The sequence below is a fragment of the Cervus elaphus genome, chromosome 12, assembly GCF_910594005.1.
Source record: "Cervus elaphus chromosome 12, mCerEla1.1, whole genome shotgun sequence".
In the NCBI taxonomy this organism is placed as follows: domain Eukaryota; kingdom Metazoa; phylum Chordata; class Mammalia; order Artiodactyla; family Cervidae; genus Cervus; species Cervus elaphus.
This window is the reverse complement of record NC_057826.1, coordinates 63503027-63522268: the sequence shown is the minus strand read 5'-3', so window position 1 is coordinate 63522268 and position 19242 is coordinate 63503027. Positions and strand designations below refer to the sequence as shown.

General features: G+C 57.7%; 3 protein-coding genes across 8 annotated transcripts in view; 2 read left to right on the top strand and 1 right to left on the bottom strand.

The window, feature by feature from the left end:
• Positions 1-60: 60 nt before the first annotated feature.
• JMJD7 (jumonji domain containing 7) lies at positions 61-6615 on the top strand. 4 transcript variants are annotated; one of them, XM_043919149.1, is made up of 8 exons: positions 61-211; positions 3876-4029; positions 4105-4358; positions 4674-4730; positions 5242-5337; positions 5539-5615; positions 5836-5995; positions 6091-6615. In XM_043919149.1, the coding sequence occupies exons 1-8, from the start codon at positions 148-150 to the stop codon at positions 6177-6179; spliced, it is 951 nt and encodes a 316-aa protein (XP_043775084.1). In that variant the 5' UTR covers positions 61-147; the 3' UTR covers positions 6180-6615. The 4 variants fall into 4 exon arrangements, with proteins under 4 accessions (XP_043775084.1, XP_043775085.1, XP_043775083.1 ...); XM_043919150.1 differs by lacking the exon at positions 4674-4730; XM_043919148.1 differs by having other exon boundaries at positions 3876-4358.
• Positions 6616-6750: 135 nt separating this feature from the next.
• On the top strand, positions 6751-17165 carry PLA2G4B (phospholipase A2 group IVB). 3 transcript variants are annotated; one of them, XM_043919144.1, is made up of 20 exons: positions 6751-7683; positions 8883-8955; positions 9224-9360; positions 9476-9607; positions 9960-10000; positions 10192-10234; positions 10496-10550; positions 10878-11008; positions 11217-11300; positions 11558-11595; positions 12391-12526; positions 13245-13381; positions 13572-13650; positions 13935-14052; positions 14340-14477; positions 14649-14753; positions 14891-15070; positions 15388-15554; positions 16224-16410; positions 16516-17165. In XM_043919144.1, exons 1-20 carry the CDS (start codon positions 7675-7677, stop codon positions 16782-16784), a joined length of 2259 nt encoding a protein of 752 aa, XP_043775079.1. In that variant the 5' UTR covers positions 6751-7674; the 3' UTR covers positions 16785-17165. The 3 variants fall into 3 exon arrangements, with proteins under 3 accessions (XP_043775079.1, XP_043775078.1, XP_043775080.1); XM_043919143.1 differs by having other exon boundaries at positions 13572-13794; XM_043919145.1 differs by lacking the exon at positions 15388-15554 and having other exon boundaries at positions 13572-13794; positions 16516-16888.
• A 146-nt stretch (positions 17166-17311) lies between these two features.
• Positions 17312-19242, bottom strand: part of SPTBN5 (spectrin beta, non-erythrocytic 5) — a 49546-nt gene continuing 47615 nt past the window's right edge. Inside the window, exons 68-71 of the mRNA XM_043919142.1 lie at positions 19062-19100; positions 18718-18811; positions 18434-18585; positions 17312-17721 (exon numbers count right to left, since the gene is read on the bottom strand). Coding sequence (XP_043775077.1) covers positions 17621-17721; positions 18434-18585; positions 18718-18811; positions 19062-19100 — 386 coding nt within the window. The 3' untranslated portion in view covers positions 17312-17620. The remainder of the gene's footprint in view (positions 17722-18433; positions 18586-18717; positions 18812-19061; positions 19101-19242) is intronic.

The window sequence follows — 19242 nt, the reverse complement described above, 5'->3', positions numbered from 1 at the left end:
CGACTGCAGCTGCGGGGCGGGACGACTAGGCGGCCTCGGGCGCGCAGCCCGAGCTCCGGCGTGAGGCCGCAGGGAAGGGCGGGGCCTCAGAGCTGGGGCGGAGTCTTGAGGAAGGAGGGGCGGGGCCTCGGGGGCGGCGGCGGCGTCATGGCGGAGGCGGCTTTGGACGCTGTGCGGAGGGAGTTACGAGAATTCCCGGCTGCGGCAAGGGGTGAGTGGGCTGGCTTGTTGACTGCCAAACAACCTCAAGATGCGGGAGGGGCCTTGGGCTTGCCGGGAACCGGGTTCCAGAGCCGGGTGCGCCCTGGTCCTTCCTGGGTCGCTGATACCAGGGTGCACCCTGTTTCTTGTCCTCAAGGAGCTTGGAACCTCGTGCACGTGGATGGCCCCTGTCATCAATCTTCTTCCGCAACCCCGACCCCCCAGCCCCCTGGGTGGGTCCTCAGCTCCCCTCCTTCCGTGTTTCCACACCTTCGTGGCTTCCTGGGGTGACTCTTCACCTATTCCCAAGGCCCGGTCCAGTCTTGACTCTGGCGCTGTTCTGTTTCCCACCGTCAGCCGGCACCGAGTAATTGGGGGCTTTCTGTTGTTGCCTTTTCCACCCTTCTCAGTTTTGAAGTCTTTCAAGTTTCTCCCTCTGCGAACCCCTGCTGGATCTCTTTCTTAAGGAGGAGACGCCTCCAAGCCAGGAGCGCTGCAGAGTTTCAGGAGGATTGGAGGCGGCTGTACTAGAGATCCCTGGCTTTTCCCTTGCTTGGTTTTTATTTTTCCCCTCTCATTCTCTCCCTTTACTCTTTCTATTTTTAAGCAATGTCTTATCACTGAGTAGTAACATGGGCACGTTGTTTAAAAACCAGCAGACTTATGTAAAGTAAGTGTCCTTCCTTCCCATTCCAGGTGGCTTCCTTCCAGCAGTACTCTTATTGATATCCACACACACACACGCCTATGACGGATATCTCCCTTTTTATACAAATGGTAGCTTGTTAAGCACACTCTTCTGGTTCCCTAAATCTTTTAGGTCCATCTAAATCTGCTTCAGTCTTTCCCACATCTGTGTACTACTGCTGTAATTTGCTTAATTAACCCCCTCTTGGCAGGCATATAGGTCATTTTCAATCTGTTGTTTTTAATATAGCAATCAATATTTTGAGTATTTGTTTAACAAATATTTAGTAAGCACTGCAGTATGCCAGACTCTGTTCAGTATGTTTAGGATACATCACTAAAACAGATCTCTGCCCTCACAGAGCTTACGTTGTAAGTGAGGGGACAGTTAACTGTAGGCACGTTAGATGAATAAACTGTACAGTAGGGAAAATGGGTTAGAAGATAAGTAGTGTGGGGTAAAAAAGTAAAGCAGAGTGAGGAGACTCAGGATGTGGCAGTCGGGCAGATTACAAGTTGAAATAAGAAAGTCAGGGTGGGCCTCTGACAAGGCGACATTTGAGCACTGGCTTGAAGAAGGAGGGGAGCGGGTGAGCAAGCAGACTTGAGAGAAGAGAATCTAAGCAAGGGCATGCGGGTCAGATCTGTAAGGTGCGAGTGTGCCAGGTGTGTTCAGGGATCAGTGAGGAGGCCGGTGTGGCTGGAGCAGAGTCTGTGCACATGTGGTTTTGTTGGTTAAATTCCTAGCAGAAGAATTGTCAGACCGAAGGAATTGTTTGGGTCCTTTATGAAATTCTCCCTTTGAAACCTCAGGAGAGAATACTGGCCATTCTTTAAAGGAACTTTAAATGGTGAAAAAGTGAAACTGAAATAATTGCAGGAAATACAAAGGGTAAAAAAAAAAAAAAAAGCAGTTTCCACATAATTTAAGAATTCTAGTGAGAGTAATAGGGAGATTTATTGGGACTTCACTGGTGGTCCAGTGCTCCACTCCCAGTGCAGGGGGCATGGGTTCAGTCCCTGGTTGGGGAAATATCCCTCATGCCACATGGCATGGCTGAAAAAGAAATAACACAAGTGGCTATGTAAATCAACCATACTTCAGAACAGAACAGGGAGATTTATTGAGCCCCACAAAGTGACTGCTTGGATGGGCTGGCGTGACTGGGGAGACCATTGCCAGATTCCTCCCCCTTGTTCCCATATCTGCCCGGCACGTTCCATCTTGCTTTTCGAGCCGGTGGAGTAAGCACACTTCCTTTTCAAGTTTTCCTGGGTCCCCCAGGGTCTTCCTACTCAGTTTCCATTTTTGATCTAACACCATTTCACTTTCCAGCTGTTTGCAAGGCCCGGATGACAGGTGTGGAGAGGCGGTCGTGAGAGAGAGCGTGAGCCCAGAGGTGAAAATGAGTGCAGTGGCTGTTGGGAGAGCGTGTCATAACGCCCACTGGGGACGAAGACATTCAGGCTAGACCGCAGGGATGAAAATAACACAGCGAAGCCTCACGCTGTGTGTAAAAGCCAGGAGGAAGGCATGCCTGTGTGAGCAGCAAAAACAAAGTTGGGCACCCCCTGAGGAGGGTGTGTGCTGAGGGGCAGGCCCCAGACGGAAGGAAGCCGGACTGGAAAAGTAGGTTGGGTCTCATCACAGAGCACCTTGAATATGTGCCGAGGCTGACTGTGTTTCGTCAGGAGTAGTGGTTAGCCATCAAAGGACTTTTTACTAGGGTGTGACCAGATGAGATTGTATTTTAGGAAGATGATGGGGACCTGGATGAGGGATTTTTTTTTTGAGAAGGAGTGGAATTCAGCCAAGGAAACCAGTTAGTTCACTGCAGCAATCATCCAGCCGGAAGATGTTGGAGACTTACATTCAACCATTAAGCAGATACTTTGAGCACCTATTGTAAGCCAGGTACTATGCCAGGTACTGGGGATACATCAGTGAATAAGACAAGCATCCATGTCCTCATGGAGCAAACATTCTAGCAAGAAAAACTGATCAATATTTGGGATAAGTTAAATATATAGTGTGTAAGATGATGATAAATGATATAAATAAAAAACAAAAACAGGGGTATAAGGATATTGAGGGCAGGTTACAATTTTAAAAATAGTGGCCAGGAAGGAAAGCCTCACCAAAGTGACCTTTGAGGACCCAAATGAGCTAACTTTGTGGATGCCAGCAGAGGAAAGGGGTGTGTGGTGTGGCTTGAGAGACATAGGTAGTAGAATCAATAGCAGTTAGAGATAATCAATAGGATGCCAGGAGTGAGGGAGAAGGAAGAGTCAAAAGAGATTTTTGTTAAGGGTGACAGAGGGCCGTTATTGTGTGTGTGGCTGGAGCAGGTGGTGCACCGCAGACTGCCCACACGCACATGGCAGTCTTGGGTGTCTGAGCTTGGTGATGCTGTTCGGTAAGACAGAGCAGACAGTTCAGCCCTTACTTTTCCCCTGATGGTTTCATGTAGCAGCTTGTCTCCCCAGTTAGGTTGTAAGCTTCTTGAGATGGTGCTCGGATCATCCCTTAATACTTCCATGATGCCAAGGCAAGGGCTGAGCACATTTTAGGTGCTTCCCAGAGATCCTCGGCCCACTCATAGCAGCGCTGGCCTTGGGGCCTCAGCTCTACTCACTCTGGAGCTCCCAGTGCTGCCTCCATAGCTGCCTTTCCTAATGGATGCCAGGAAGTTGGCTATTCCACAGTGGGAAGGCCAGGGGTCCCCTGGGCAGAGCCGGACATGGCCCCGTGGAGCACTGGGGTTGGGCCCTGTGGACATACTGGTGTGTTTATGGGTGTTTCACACTTTCTTACTTAAATTTCCCTCCTCATTCTTCTATTCCTGGCTGTCCAGGGTCCCTTGGTCTCCAATAGGCCTTGATCGGTGGCACAGTGGCCTGCTGGAGTGGGCATCTCTTACGTGGGCAGTGGGGCGGCCACTGGGTTCTGTTGGTTTCATCCCCTCCCCCAATTCTCTCTCTCTTAGAGCTCAGCGTGCCTCTTGCTGTTCCCCACCTGGATGAGCCCCCCAGTCCCCTCCACTTCTACCGGGACTGGGTCTGCCCCAACAGGCCCTGCATCATCCGAAATGCCCTGAAGCACTGGCCAGCCCTCCGGAAGTGGTCCCTCCCCTACCTCAGGTGGGGGCTGCCCTGGGGAGGGTGTGGGCAGTGCTCTGGGGCCTCCAGGGCTGGGCTGAATGTCCATTCCTCCAGGGCCACCGTGGGCTCCACAGAGGTGAGTGTGGCAGTGACCCCAGATGGCTACGCGGATGCCGTGCGAGGGGACCGCTTTGTGATGCCTGCTGAGCGCCGCCTGCCCCTGAGCCACGTGCTGGACGTACTGGAGGGCCGAGCCCAGCACCCTGGGGTTCTCTACGTGCAGAAGCAGTGCTCCAACCTGCCCACCGAGCTGCCCCAGCTGCTGCCTGATGTGGAGCCCCATGTGCCCTGGGCCTCTGAGGCGCTGGGTGAGTGGAGGCGGGGCCCCGTGGGGAGGAGACGGGAAGGTGGGAGCAGCCTCCTTGCTGTTTCTCTCCCCTTGGTGATGGCAGCCCACATTCTTGGCCCCACAGATCCCTAGGCCTTGACTTCATTTTGATCAATCACTGAAGACTGCTGCTCTTTCACCTGCCCCAGGGGACAGAGGCCCCTTGTCATGCCTGCCTACATCTGCCCCTTCTCCCCACTCTTCCCCTGGGACCCCACTGCTCCCCACGCAACATCACTGGTGGTGACTCCCAGCCTGCCCTCTCCTAACTCGCCCTCTGACCTCTGACCCACAGGGAAGATGCCTGATGCTGTGAACTTCTGGCTGGGAGAGGCAGCTGCAGTGACATCGTGTAGGCATTGGGAGTGCAGAGCAGGGGAGGAGGTTGTGGGGAGGAAGGTGAGGTGCAGAGTGGAAGGCTGACCTTGGATGGAAATTGGACTGCCTGATCTTTAAAATTTCTTCTGGGATTCTGGGGCTCAGATCCATCAGAGGGCCTTCCCTGACAGCTCAGGTGGGTGGAGATGCCCACGGCATTGGACCTGGGGGATACTGCCTCTGTTAGGTCCCTAGAAAGCGCTGAAGGCCAGCTGAGTCAGGGTAGACTCACAATAACCCTGTTTGTGTGATTTTCTCTCTTGGTGAAGATGAGCCCAGGGCCTGGCGAGTGTCTAGTCCCTTGGTAAGCAGAGATCTGAGATGCCTGAAGGCCTGCCAGACTCCCGTCGTGGCATCCTCTTGAGCCTGCTATGACTCTGTGCTCTCTGTCACGTCATAAGCTTTCTTGGGGTGTAGGGCCCCAAGTGCAATCGTCTGTGGCCTGCTCCTCATGGCCCTGCCCACTGGGCCCTCTGTGTTGGCAGTGCATAAGGACCATTATGAGAACCTCTACTGTGTGGTCTCGGGAGAGAAACACTTCCTGCTGCATCCACCCAGTGACCGGCCCTTCATCCCCTATGGTAGGGGATACAGCCTGGGAGGGGTCCCCAGCCACATGGTGGAGGGAGGGCAGTGGGGAGCCCTGGGTGGGCTGGGGACACAGCATCTCCACTGCCCTGGGACCCCTGGCCCCCGTGCCCCTGCATTCAGGGAACATGAGGGAGTGGTGGGCACACTCCAGGCCTTTTGAGGATCCTCAGACTTTCTCCCTCTGGTTTCAGAGCTGTACACACAGGCAACCTACCAGCTAACCGAAGAGGGCTCATTCAAGATGGTGGATGAAGAGGCCATGGAGAAGGTGTCTGCCTTGTTCCTGGGCCCCGGGAGAGGGGGAGGCAAGGAGCCTGGACCCTGAGGAACAGGCACCAGAGAGATGGGGAGGTGGCGCCTTGCTGAAGAATCCCTCCATCTGGGCTTCCCAGTGCTGGGCAGGGGGTGTCCGGGGCGTTTACCTCCAGGGACAGAGTTCGGAGCCTGGGGGCTTTGGGCCTGCTCCCTGGAGTCTGCCATGTCCCCAGGTGCCGTGGATCCCCCTGGACCCCCTGGCTCCAGATCTGGCCCGGTACCCCAGTTACTGCCAGGCCCAGGCGCTTCGCTGCACAGTGCGGGCGGGTGAGATTCTCTACCTGCCGGCCCTGTGGTTCCACCACGTCCAGCAGTCCCATGGCTGCATTGCTGGTAAGGGGCGGCCCAGGCCCTTGGGGGTGGGAGGGGAAGTGGAAAGTCTGTCAGAAGGGGGACCCTTGTGCTCCGATTTCTGTTTTCCCCTACAGTGAATTTCTGGTATGACATGGAGTATGACCTCAAGTACAGTTACTTCCAGCTGCTCGACTCCCTCACTAAGGTCTTGGGCCTCAACTGACCGAGCCCTGGTGAACATCATCAAGAACTACCCGTGGAAAAGGCCACACCTCTCCCAGGCCGGTCAACTCTAAAGGCAGCCTGGCGTCAGAGGTGCTGGCTGTCAGCCCAGTGGGGCTTAGGGTCAGCTCCAGAGGCTTGGGAGGTGGCCTGGAGGACCAGGAGGTGCCGGGCAGGTGTGGGTGTGAGCGCCCAGGAAGCTGGTGCCCAGGTGAGGCAGCATCCTGTTCTGGAAGAGGAAGGGGCTTGGGCACCACCTCTCATCAGCGCCATGACCCATGACCTTGTGCCACTTACTGCCTCAGAACAGTGGTGTCCTGTCTGTAAAACAGAGATAATGATGGTTCCTACCTCACGGGGTGCTGGGGGTGCTATCTGTGAGGATGGCAGAGGCCTGGCACAGAGGAAGTGTTCAATAAAAGGCATGTGTGACTCAAGTGTGCTGAGACTCCCTCGCAGTTGCCTTCCGTGGTCTGCCAAGGGCTGGAACGTACAGGTGAACGTTTTGGAATGATGGTAGTTGGGGCGAGGGCTGGGCCTAGGCTGGGGCCGGTGGACAAGACCCCTCTGTCCACCACAGCCGTCACAGCCTCTCTGGGGCATTCAGGCCAACCCCAGCCTTGCTGTAACAGTGGCGTGGAGCTCATGGGCCCAGAGCCCGCAAAGCTCTTCCTGGCTTCACTCTGGCCCTGTTAGTTCTCCTCCAGCTCTACGACAGCAGGTGGGGTCTGGTGTCCTGGGGGTCACCGTTGTTTCTCTCACAACGAGCACATTTTATGTTTTGGCTGCCCAGTATGTAGGATCTTGGTTCCCTGACCAGGAATGACCATGTGACCCTGCAGTGGAAGCATGGAGTCTCAACCACTGGACCGCCAGGAAGTCCCTGGCATGCAGCTTTGAAGGGCTTGTTCATAGAACGAGCCACAGCCCTGCCTGGTTATGCTGGGGCATGGGGCGCTCCTCTCAGATTGGCCAACGCTCCTGTCAAGACCAGGTGGTTCTGTCACACCGGCAGCAGGAAGGTGGGAAAAGACCTGTGACGGGGGACACGGCTCTTAGGTCTGCCGCTGCCCTGGGGGTTGCTCCCCACTTTCCAGACCTTAGCAGTCTCTCCTGCACCCCCCCACCCCACCTCCAGCCTCCTGCTCAGCCTCTGACAGCCAGGTCTCCTGGGGGCCCTCGTCACGGTCCAGGCAGGGAGAGCGGGGCTGGGGCGAGGCCCAGATGGCGCTGGCTGGAGAGAATGGGTGTTCAGGTGTGTTGAGCCCCCATCATGAGGGCATCAGTGGCTCCGTGTAGGTTTAAGGTGTCTCATTTCCTGGACAGGTGGCTGGTCCGGGAGTGGGTGTGGGGCTTGGGTGGAGCAGAGGTGGCTGGGAGGAACAGGGGAGGAGCTTGGGGCTCGCTGGGACACCGCTGTCTCTGGGTGATAAAGCGTGACGGTCCTCAGTCTTGCAGACACTGCCTTCACTCCTTCCTCCCGAGGACGCTGCCTCATGGCTCTGGTGAGACCCAGTAGGGCACTGGTTCCTGCAGCCTGGTTAGCGCTGTTTCTTTAGGGAGTGGTGGGCTTCTCCAGGTGTTTGCCGGCCTTGGACCGTGGTGGGGAGCAGAAGCCAGGGAAGAGGCAGGGTCTTGGGATGAAGGATCATTCAGTGTTCTTCCTGCCCTAGAGATGGGCTCCAGGCAGAGCTCCTTGGCATGGTAGATTCAGGCCCTGAGAACTCAGGCTCCCAGCTGCCGTCCTGGGGCCCCAGAGGCAGCGGCTGCTCTGGCATTGCTTCTGACTCAGTTGCTTGGGGGTGTGGGGGCCCCAGGGTTGACAGTGAAGGATGAGCTTCTCCAGCTCTGCCCCTGGACTCGACATCGAGGCCCTTCTGAGGCAGGGCTGAAGGTCAGAGGAAGAATGGATTAACACAGGGTGTCCGATCCCCAGATCCAGGGTTGTGGGTCTGGATGGAGTCACCTGGGGACCATCTTTAGCCTGACCTTGTAGGACCTGGAGGACCAGTCAGCCTGTGGGTGAGCTGATCACTGCTGTCCTTAGACCAGTGGAGAGCCCATTTCCAGAATTTCTGGCCAGTGATGGGGAGTATGGGAACAGCTTCATTAGGGGGACCAAGGCCAGGCAGAGGCCCACCACACCTCTTTTCTTCCCTCCATAGCCTTACATCCACACCTCTGCCACCCTGGGGCCCCTGCTACCCAAGATGAAACTCAAGACTGCTTAGTAAAGGGGAGCCGGGGATGTGGGGTGGAAAGAGTAAGGGTACTGTACCGGGAAGTGTGGGGGCTGAGAGCACAAGTTGAGCTAGCCTGGTCTAGTCCTGGCCCCGATCTCAGGCAAGCACTTCTATTTCCTTGTGGGTTTGGTCATAATAAGTAGTCCCCATGCACAGAATGGCTGTGTGATTAAATCGAGTTAGGCTGCATCAAGCCCTTGGACCAGAGCCGGTGCAGAGTGTTGTGTAAGTGTTGGCAGGCGTCATCGGGAGATACTGTAGCCTCCTTTTGGCTCAGGACTCCGGTGGGGGGGAGGATGGGCCTGGGGCTAGGCAGGGCTGATCCTTTTGGTTCAAGATGTCTTGATCTTGATTCAAGATCCTTTTGGTTCAAGGCCTTTTAGGCCTCAAGGTGTCACCCCAGCCTCCCTTTTGGGCCCACCAGCTGGCTGTAAGCCTGTTTTTCTCTCCATCCTTTGCAGGCAAAGGTGCCTGGGACCTGCTTACTCACCATTCGTGTCCTGCAGGCTCGTGGCCTGCCCTCCAAGGACATCGGTGAGTGCTGGGCCCGGGGAGGCAGTGGTTTTGCAACTTCAGAGCCAGCCAGGGCGGTGGGGAGAGACACAAGTAGGCTAGGTGTGTGTGGGGCTCCTTGAGAGGTTGCGGAGAGGAGGCAGTGGATGGAATGTTGAGGTCAGGCCCCTGCCTCCTGACCAGCCCCGTTCTCTGGGTCTTCCGGGGCTGCCAGTGATGGAAGGATGTGGGCCTTGGACGGCTGGGCTGGGAGGGACTCTCGGCTGCCACCCTTGCTTCCTGCCCGCAGTGACTGCCTCTGACTGCTACGTGACCCTGTGGCTGCCCACGGCCTCCAGCCACCAGCTGCAGACGCGCACAGTCAAGAACTGCAGAAACCCCGTCTGGAATCAAAGCTTCCACTTCCGAATCCATAGCCAGATCAAGGTGGATGGGCGTCAGTCCTGGCCCCGCTCGCTGTCCCCCCACTGTTGCCTCCCAGCCTCTTGTTCCCTGCCTCACCCCCTCTTCCTGCAGCCCCCTGACTCTACTTCCCTTTCAGAACATCGTGCATCTTAGAGTCTTTGACCAGGACCTTCTGACCACGGATGACCCTGTGTTGTCAGTGCTGTTTGACGTGGGGACCTTGCGGGCTGGGGAGTCCCGGCGTGAGAGCTTCTCACTGAGCCCTCAGGTGAGGCTGTGTGCGGGGCCGTGGAGGGCCTTGGCCCAGGGAGGGGCTGCTTTGGAGGGTCGCCAGGTACACAGCTCTCTTCTCCAGTGAGTGATCCAGGAGTCCCAGAGGCTCTGTCAGCCAGGAGCTACTGGGCAGTCTTGTCCCCACCTCTGTCTTGGCCCCTAAGCCATGGGCAGGGTTCTTGGAGCAGTCCAGGGAGGGTGGGCAGTAATTCTCCTCACTACTGGGGCCATAGCAGTCCAGGTATCTGGGGGATTTACACACACACACACACACACACACACACACACACACTTTCTCTCTCTCTCTCTCTCCCCTCAGTTTCTAACTTGCTTCTTTCTCCCTCCAGGGTGAGGAGCGCCTGGAAGTTGAATTTCGGCTGCAGAATCTGTGAGTTGGGCTGTGGGGCAGTTCCCAGGTGGGAGTGATTCCTTCTGGGAAGGACAGAGCCCAGCACACCCAGAGCTGACACCCCTTCCCTGGGAGGTGTCTGGGGTGGAGGAGGAAAGCCCAGATCTCCTTGAGGAGTGAGAACCTGGGAATGTGGATTCTTGCTGAGGGTCACTGGGGGCTCTTTCCAGGACTGATGGTGCTGAGTGCCTCTTCAGCAATGGCATCCTAGTGGTGAGTCTAGAACACCCGCCTACCCCGCCATATCGTCTGCTTGCCTTCCTCCCAGGCCTGAAGCTCAGGCCCACAGCAGGGGTTGGGTGCAGTTACTGGGGGGCCCTAGGATTTCAGTTCAAGAGGATCGCACCCCAAGCAAATGTTTGTGACTCAGGGCCAAAGTGAAAAGGTGTCAAAGAGCAAGAAACAGAGTCCTGGGAGGGGGTGGGGTCTCTACAGGGGAGGGGCTCAAGTCTGAGGGGCTCTCTTCACACCCAGGCCCGGGAGCTCTCCTGCTTGCATGTTCGACTGGAGAAGGCAGGGGACCTGCAGGGTGAGTCCCTGACCTTCTGGGGCCCACCGGGATAGCTCCCCGGCTCTCAGCCTTTGTCATCCCCTTTCTGAGCGGATCTTGTATTCGTCGCCCCCAACTCTCAGTCAGGAGCAGGGGGCAGGGGAATGCATCCCCACTGGGCTTTTCCTCTCAGTCCTCAGAGGGCTGCAATGGGGCCCATCTCCCAGCCTAGCTCTGGGCCAGACCACCATCTCAGTAGGGGGAGAGACGTGCCCCCACCCCCACTCCAGACCTCTTAAGTGAGACAGGGGCCTCTGTGGGCTGAGATCACATTCCCAGCCTCTCTGCTCTGGTTCCTGCTTCCAGAGTCAGAGAGCAGAGTTCAGCTTGTGGTTCCTGGGTCCTGTGAGGGTCCACAGGAGGCCTCCGTGGGCGCCGGCTCCTTCCGCTTCCATTGGCCGGCCTGCTGGGAGCAGGAGCTGAGTATTCACCTGCAGGTAGTGCCCGCTTCAGCCTGGGTGCCATCTCTGTGCTCACCCCCAGCTTCTCCTGGCTCCCCCAGCAGCCAGGCACCCTGAGAGGTGTGGGGCGACCTCGGCCTCCTATACCCTTCCTGCTGCTTCTGGGTCACCCCTAGGGCAATCTGTGAGGCCTTGCTGGGACGGAAGGGTAGAGAGTCTTAGGTCCTCTTCATCCTCCCTGCAGGATGCCCCCCAGGAGCAGCTGAAGGTGCCCCTGAGGGCCCTGCCTTCTGGCCAAGTGGTGCGACTCATCTTCCCTACATCCCAGGTACTGGTCACCGGAGGAAGAAAGCCAGATGCACATTGTGGGCCCAGGCCTTGAAGACCTGTCCTGCTGTAGCAGCTCCTGTCCTTGGCCCCCGCCCTGGACAAGGGCCAGGCTAGGGGAGAAGGGTCCTCAGGCCTGGCCCCTGTGGGGATGGCTGGGGCCCAAGGGAGCATTGGGCCATCATAGGATGTGAATGGGGCTGGGATGAGGGGAGTGGGGTGGCCCATCTTCATGACTGGAGTGTTCATGGTTTTCAGGAGCCCCTGATGAAAGTGGAGCTGAAAAATGAAGAAGGGTGAGAGGCCACCTGGGCACTGGGAAAAGTCACGGGGGACAGCTGCCGGGCACTCAGCCTGGAGGAGTGAGGGGACACAGGCAGCCCCTAGTGGGACAGGCCATTGACAGTTCTCTCAGAGGCTCAGGGGTTTGCTCCCATTGTGGCATGTGAGGTGTGGGAGGTTTGGCCGATGACGGCTCTTGCTGACTTTTTACGCTCATTTCTGATTCTGCCAGAGGGGTGTGTACCTAGCTTGGTGCCTGGCGCCTGGGAGGCACTTGATAAATGCTTGGCTGGGAAAGCAGATGGAAGCCAGGAGAGTGGTTAGAGGTGCAGAGTGGGCAAGAAAGCCCAGAGAAGGGTGGTCACGCCCGTTGTGGGGCAGCTGTTGTGGGCGGGCCTCAGCTGAGCTGCAGGAGATGGGCAGAGTCACCCGCACTGGCCATCTGCAGGCCTGAGAGGCCAGCTCCCACCAGGGAGAGGAGGGAACGTCATTTCTGCCCCTTCTGGAGCCATTTCTGGGTGGGTGAGGGAGAGGGGCTGAGAGGTGGAAGCAGATTGATGGTGTTGGGTCCCACCGCTTTCCTGGTCTGTGACTCTGCAGTGTTGCTTCCCCAAGGATGTCCCCACCAGGGTCTGGGGTCGCCTTCTCCCCTCACATCCACACATCACCCATCAGTCAGGACACCAGAGGTGGGGCGAGGGTTGGGGAGAAGAGAGGTGAGAAGGATGGTGGTGAGCTTTCCAGGACAGGCCCAGCTTCGTTCTCTGATGAGCCCAGGAGCTGCTTCATGTTCCCTTCCTTCCCACCAGACCCAGGGAATTGGCTGTGCGACTGGGCTGCGGGCCCTGCGCTGAGGAGCAGGCCTTCCTGAGCAGGAGGAAGCAGGTGGTGGCCAAGGCCCTGCGGCAGGCCCTGCAGCTGGATGGAGACCTGCGGGAAGATGAGGTCTGGGGACTGTGTGGGACTAGGGGCGTGTCTTTGGGCCCAGAGCCCAGTGCTGGATGCTGGCACCGGATGTGCCCTAACCAGACCAGCACTGGTGCCAAGCCTGCTCTGCCTCCTGCATTTGATGTTGTCAGGAGCTTGATTGCATGAAATGCAGAGCATGGCCTGAGTCACCAGGAGCCTCTGAGCTTCCCCACTGGGCTAACCTCCCTTCTTGTTGTTCTTGGTCCTCGGCCTGGTCCAGGTGTTGAGGCTGGGCTCCGGGTGACTGACCAGTGAGGTGTACAGCCTGGGGGCCCCCTGCTGGCCCGGGGCAGTCCCTGGAGGTTCAGGGCAGACTGGGGCCGCTCCCAGGGAAATGACCTCTTCCTGAAAGAGGGAGCGGAGTAGCTATGTGGGAGACTTTTGGGGTGACACTGGGGCTACAAGAAAGTAATCACCAGACTCCTTAGGGGTTAGGTGTGGAGATGAAGCCTGGAACCTGTCCATTTTTTCTGAGTTCTTAAAACCAGACAGGCCTGACCCTTGCAAGCCTACTTCCGACTAGAGCCTCTTCAGCAGGTCTGACTAGAACTGGTCCCAGGAGCTCCAATTAGATCTTGACCAGGCTGAGCTGTGGGTGAGCCGAGTGGTCCCTTGGATTGCTACCGCCTCTTCCTGTGGCTTGACCCTTCCCTCTCGCTAGGGCCTTTTCGAGCCCCGTTGTCTTCTCTTCTAGATCCCAGTGGTTGCTATTATGGCCACCGGTGGTGGTATCCGGGCCATGACCTCACTGTATGGGCAGCTGGCTGGCCTAAAGGCGCTTGGCCTCTTGGATTGTGTCTCCTACATCACGGGGGCCTCGGGCTCCACCTGGTAAGCTTGAGTGCCGGAGCCTACAGGTGGCTAGCTGGGCTATGGCAGGAGCGGGGGTGGTAAGGTTCTATCAAACTCCACGGGCCTCTCTGACCCAGTTGGAAAGGTGCTCAGGGGACTGTGGAAGGTGTCTTTCCGGCTGCTGCAGTGGGGTTCCGGTGACAATCCCTCTGACTTTGGCTTTTCCCAGGGCTTTGGCCAACCTCTACGAGGATCCAGAGTGGTCTCAGAAGGACCTGGCAGGGCCCATCGAGTCACTGAAGACCCAGGTGACTAAGAGCAAGCTGGGCGTGTTAGCCCCCAGGCAGCTACTGCGGTACCAGCAGGAGCTGGCTGAGCGTGCCCGCCTGGGCCACCCGACCTGCTTCACCAACCTGTGGGCCCTCATCAATGAGGCGCTGCTACATGATGAGGTGTGGGGAGGGGCAGGGGCAGGGCAGGGTGGGGTGGCCAAAACCAGGGCATGGTCTGGAGATGGGGAGCAGCTCTGGGCGGTAGAGGGCAGGAGAGGCCCCAGGAGACCAGGCATTAAGTTCTCATTCCCTTCCCCCAGCCTCATGACCACAAGCTCTCAGACCAGCGGGAGGCCCTGAGTCGAGGCCAGAACCCCCTGCCCATCTACTGTGCTCTCAACACCAAGGAACAGAATCTGACCACCTTTGAATTTGGGGGTGAGTAGTGCTGGAGCTCTCACAGTTGGCCAAGTGAGAGGCAGCCCAGCCTGTGTGTGAAGGTGGTCGTTACACTCCTCTCTGCTGGGCCAAGAGCCTGTCATTCCACCAGAGTCACTCAGGCTTTGGGATGGAGGCCGGGGCTGTGGGTCCTCACTCAGGGTGCCAGCAACAGAGCTGAGCCTCCTGGTCATAAGGCTGCCTGACGCGGGGCCCGTGGTGGGCGTGTTGGGCCTGAGAGTCCTCAGGTTCCGGGCCCCTCCGTGAGGGCGTGTGGCTCTTCACAGAGTGGTGTGAGTTCTCCCCCTACGAGGTCGGCTTTCCCAAGTACGGCGCCTTCATCCCCCCCGAGCTCTTTGGCTCTGAGTTCTTCATGGGGCGCCTGACAAAACAGCTTCCTGAGTCCCGCATCTGTTTCCTGGAAGGTGAGGGGGTCTCCGGGGTGGGAGAAGTTGGGGACTTGGGGAGAATGGGCCTGGGCAAGATGGTGGGGTCGACTGTCTCGGCTCAGTCATGTCCTGGCCCTGGGTGGGTGGTGGGAAGGGTCATGTTGCGGTGAGGTGGGGGACTCTCTTCCTCTTGGGTCTCCCGCTCAGGTATCTGGAGCAACCTGTATGCAGCCAACCTCCAGGACAGCCTGTACTGGTCATCCGAGCCCAGCCAGTTCTGGGACCGCTGGGCACAAGCTCGGGCCAGCCTGGGTAGGTGCCTGGGTTCTTTCACCAGGATGGGAGAGGCAGCTTGTGGGGAATGTGGGGGTGGCTCTCAGACCTTTGTGAGTCTGCAGAGGCTGGAATAAAGGTCTGAGAGTCCCCTTGTACCCTCTTCTTGACTGCAGACAAGGAGCAGGTCCCCCTTCTGAAGATACAAGAGCCTCCCACGGTGGCTGGCAGGATAGCAGAGGTTTTCACTGACCTTCTGACGCGGCGTCCACTTGCCCAGGCCACCCACAATTTCCTACGTGGCTTCTCCTTCCACAAGGACTATTTTCAGCATCCTCACTTTTCTGCCTGGAAAGGTACCTGCTCTTCTCCCCCTGCTCTCCCAGATCTTCCCATGGCCATCTGAGCCTTGGGTTCCTGATCAGACATCCACTCTCTCCAGTCCCTCGGCCCCACGCCCTCTGAGCTCAGTTCTCTGGCTTCCTTGGAGCGAGAGCCACTCTTCCTCTTCTTATGCTGGGGTCAGCGCCCATCTGTGGGACCTCGGGAGTTGAGGCTCTGCTTTGGCAGCAGAGAGCAGGAGACAGAGGCTCTTCCTCCTCCTAGCAGTAACGGGCTGGTGCCGTTAGCACCAGTGACAGTTGCTCCCCACCCGATCCCCCAACCTTTCCAGCTACCAAGCTGGATGGCCTCCCCAACGAGCTGACACCTGCAGAGCCCTACCTTTGCTTGCTGGATGTTGGCTACCTTGTCAATACCAGCTGCCCACCCCTCCTGCCGCCCACACGGGACGTGGACCTCATCCTGTCGCTAGATTACAATCTCCACGGAGCCTTCCAGGTGGGCTGTGGGCAGGGTTGGAAGGTGGGGCAACCCTAGGCCTGACCTCAGGTGGTCTGACATCTTGACTCTGGAGAGACCTGCTTTGGAGTCTGGTTTCTGGGCCAGCTTCCCTTTGTGACCGCAATACCGCATGAATGAAAGGCTGTGGATTCTATGAACTTTCTCCCCGGGGAACTTACTCTGCTCAGGAAGATGGAGTGATGGGGAAGCTGGCAAGGTTTTAAAATGTATTTCCTATTTGGGTCTCCTTTGTTGTGTCTGCACCCCTGTTGGGTCCTGGATCTTTGAGACTCTTTTTCTTTTTTTTTTTTTTTTAAAGTCCTGCTTTCAAGACAGAGCCTGTTCTGTCTGTTTCCTCCTTCAAGGCAATGTGCCTGAGATCACACAGTTTGAGACTCTTTATTTAGAGTTTTCTATGTGGGTTCTAAGAAGGATTTTTGCCTCCCAGGGGCAGAACCTGGGGGTTGTTAGCAGCCCAGCTTCATTGAGCCCAAAGGAGCTGCTGCAGAAGGGCTGCTCGGTTTAGAGCATTGATCCCTGGCCTGTTGGGTTCACTAGTGTCTGACTTGATGTCTTAGCAGACCTCTACTTGTAGTTAGTCCAGTGTGGAGGACACTGGGAGCCTATGGGGCCCTCCTGCTGAGCCCACCTTTGTCTACCCTGCAGCAGCTGCAGCTTCTGGGTCGGTTCTGCCAGGAGCAGGGCATCCCTTTCCCGCCCATCTCGCCCAGCCCCGAGGAGCAGCGCCAGCCCCAAGAGTGCCACCTCTTCTCGGACCCCGCCCGCCCCGACATCCCTGCCGTGCTGCACTTCCCTCTGGTCAACGCCTCCTTCAGGGACCACTCTGCCCCTGGTGAGCCAAAACCTCCCTCCTCTGTGTCTCCCCCCATGTGACCCCCAAGCCCGCCCTCCACCCACAGCGGGCATCCCCCATGGCCGGGCTGCACTCTCCCCACAGGGGTCCGGCGGACAGCTGAGGAGCAGGCAGCTGGGGAGGTGAACTTATCTGCATCCGACTCCCCCTACCACTACTCGAAGGTAACCTACAGCCTGGAGGATGTGGACAAGCTGCTCCGCCTGACGCAGTACAACATTTGCAACAACCAGGAGCGGCTGCTGGAGGCCCTGCGTGAGGCCGTGCAGAGGCGGAGGCAGCGCACACAGCACCGCCCGAGTGATGGGCGGGAAGGGGCCACATCCGGCCCCACGGCCCCCGACTCTCTTTAAGGCTCACTTCTTGGCCGCCTTGCTGCTCTGGTTGAGTTGGGGTGGTTACCAGCTTCCAGAACCTCTAGCGGTTTGGACAGCCCAGTTGTGGTCTCCAGCCCTCCGAGGGGCTCACCAGGGTGCACTGCCTGGCACTATCCAGACACTGAATTCACCAGCACCCCTGCTGTGGACACCCTGGGATAGGTGGAGGGTTTTAAACAGGGGCTATGGCCTGGTCTGCAGGATGTGGCCAGAGAAGATTCAGAGGTTCTGGGCAGTGTGGGCCACATTTGTGTAAGCACATGGAGCCCCATGACCTGTGTGTCCTTTTGCTTCCTTGCTACCTCGAGTAGCTGTACAGGGTGAAATAGAGCACTTTACGTATCACAGAGACGCATACAAACGTGAGGTGTGACAGATTACTGGTACTGCCGCCAAAAAGGGACAGGTCATTCCCCCTCTTGGTTAGGCGTGGTAAGGATGTGTAGAAAACAAAACCTCTCCCGAGGCGCCTTGCAGAGCGGGCAGGTCAGCTTGGGCTTCCCTTGCAGAGCAGGCTGTGAGCTCATGGCCATGTCTGCTCCACCCAAGCTCACTCTCTTCAAGCAGAGAGGAGGCCATATTGCTGCTGCAGCCCTGGCCCTGCCCAGATGACTCACAGGTAATGCCAGCCAGCACCCCGTCCTCCTCACCCAGGGACTCAGTCGAAGGGCTGCTTCCTGTCCCACAGTAGGGGCGGCCAGACGTGGGACCAGATGAGCCAGGTAGACAGTGCTAAGGGTGTGACTTCAGCAGGCTCTGACCTTGGTGGGGCCCATCTCCGGATGAGGAACCAGCTATTCCAGAAGTTGGTCCTAAGGGGCCGGATAGCTGGGTCTCCTGGTTCCCTCGAGGGTGTCCTCGCTTGTAGCCCTGAAGTTTGGTGCCACCTCTGCATTTGCTTCAAGGCCCGGACCTGTCAGGAGAACAGAGAGGTGGAGTGAATTTAGGGCCTAGCCGCCCTGGAATCTTTTCCAAGCACTGGTGCCCCAGGCCTCCTTTGGAATACCTCACCTGTTCCTCATGTTGATGTGAGATTTGGATACTGGGAGTGAGGAGGGACCAGGATGTGTGGGGTGAAAGGGGGATGACTGGTTCCCATGATCCAGCTCACTGCATCTGTCTGCCCTGGGCGTGTGACTGGAGGCACAGACCAGGAAAAATGGCTGCCCTGATCACTGTAGAAGCCTGTTGTGTCCTGGATCACTGTGTCCTGGACCAGGCCTGTTGACTCAGCAGCACATCATCTGAATCCTACATGGGAACCTGTAGGCCCTGCAGGGGTGGGTAATTATCCAGATACCACAATTGTGGCTGCCACCCCTGTCATGATGTGAGTGATCCCTCAGGCACAAGGCCGCGTTGTAGGGTCTGTGCACTGTGTCTGTGTGTGTATGTCTGGTCCGTGGGCGTGTGTCTGGGTGACATCCTGACTCCCAGCCTCTCTAGGACAGTAAGGCTCCTCCCCTCCCTGCTTGCAGGTCCTTGGACTGGGGAAAACCAGGGAGGATGGAGGCAGGGAAAGAGTGCAGGAGGGGTCTGGCCACTGCATCTTGGAGAGGGAGGGAGGCGGTGTGGGTGTCAGGCAGGCTTCCTGGCGTGTGCAGAGGGAAGCCAGGTTCACTCACCATGGATCTGGCCTGAGCAGGACCGGCGGCGGGAGCCTTCTGCAGTTTGCTGTGCGGGGCCAGCCGTCTGTGGGAGCCCCATGGGCTGCGGGTAGCTGTGGGCGCACACTCGCATCGCCTGCAGCCAGGCGGGCGGGGGACCGCCGTGGAATCTGTGGGGACAGGGAGCCTCAGGTGTAGACTCTTGCCACTACTGAGAGTGGGTGGGGGTGGCCCCGCACCCAGGCAGCATAGTTTAAGTCCCAGGACCTCAGGACTCCCACTTACAGATCCAGGAGGCCTACCTGAGTGGAGCTGGCATGCCGGGTACCCTCTCAGCACTGCGCTCGGCCAGGAAGCCTGAGGGTCTGGCTTGGAGCTCTGGGCTCAGACTGGGGGCTGCGGAGCAAAGGGGGAACGGTGGTCAGCCTGGCCTGGGTGCTAGGACATCTGTGGCAGCAGCCTCCACACCTGCCCTTCCTTCTTGCCGTGGCCTGAAGTCCCAACTCTAGGTGACAGTGCTGAGAGGAGGGGCCTGGAGGAGGAGCTGTGTTCTTGAGGGCAGAACCCTTAAAGAGAGACCCAGAGTATTTATGCCCCTTCCACCGTAAAAAGCCAGCGAGAAGGTGCCTCCTGAAACCTCTCTCACCTGCCAGCACCATGATCTTGGACTTCTCAGCCTCCAGAGCTGTGAGAAATAAATGTCTGTTCACAACCTACCCAGTCTGTGGTCGATTAGTTAGAGCAGCCCAGACAGCCTAAGAGACGCCTGCTTCTGGAGGCTTGGCATACACCAAGCCTTGCCCATGTGGAGGTGCGGCCCAGGCCCA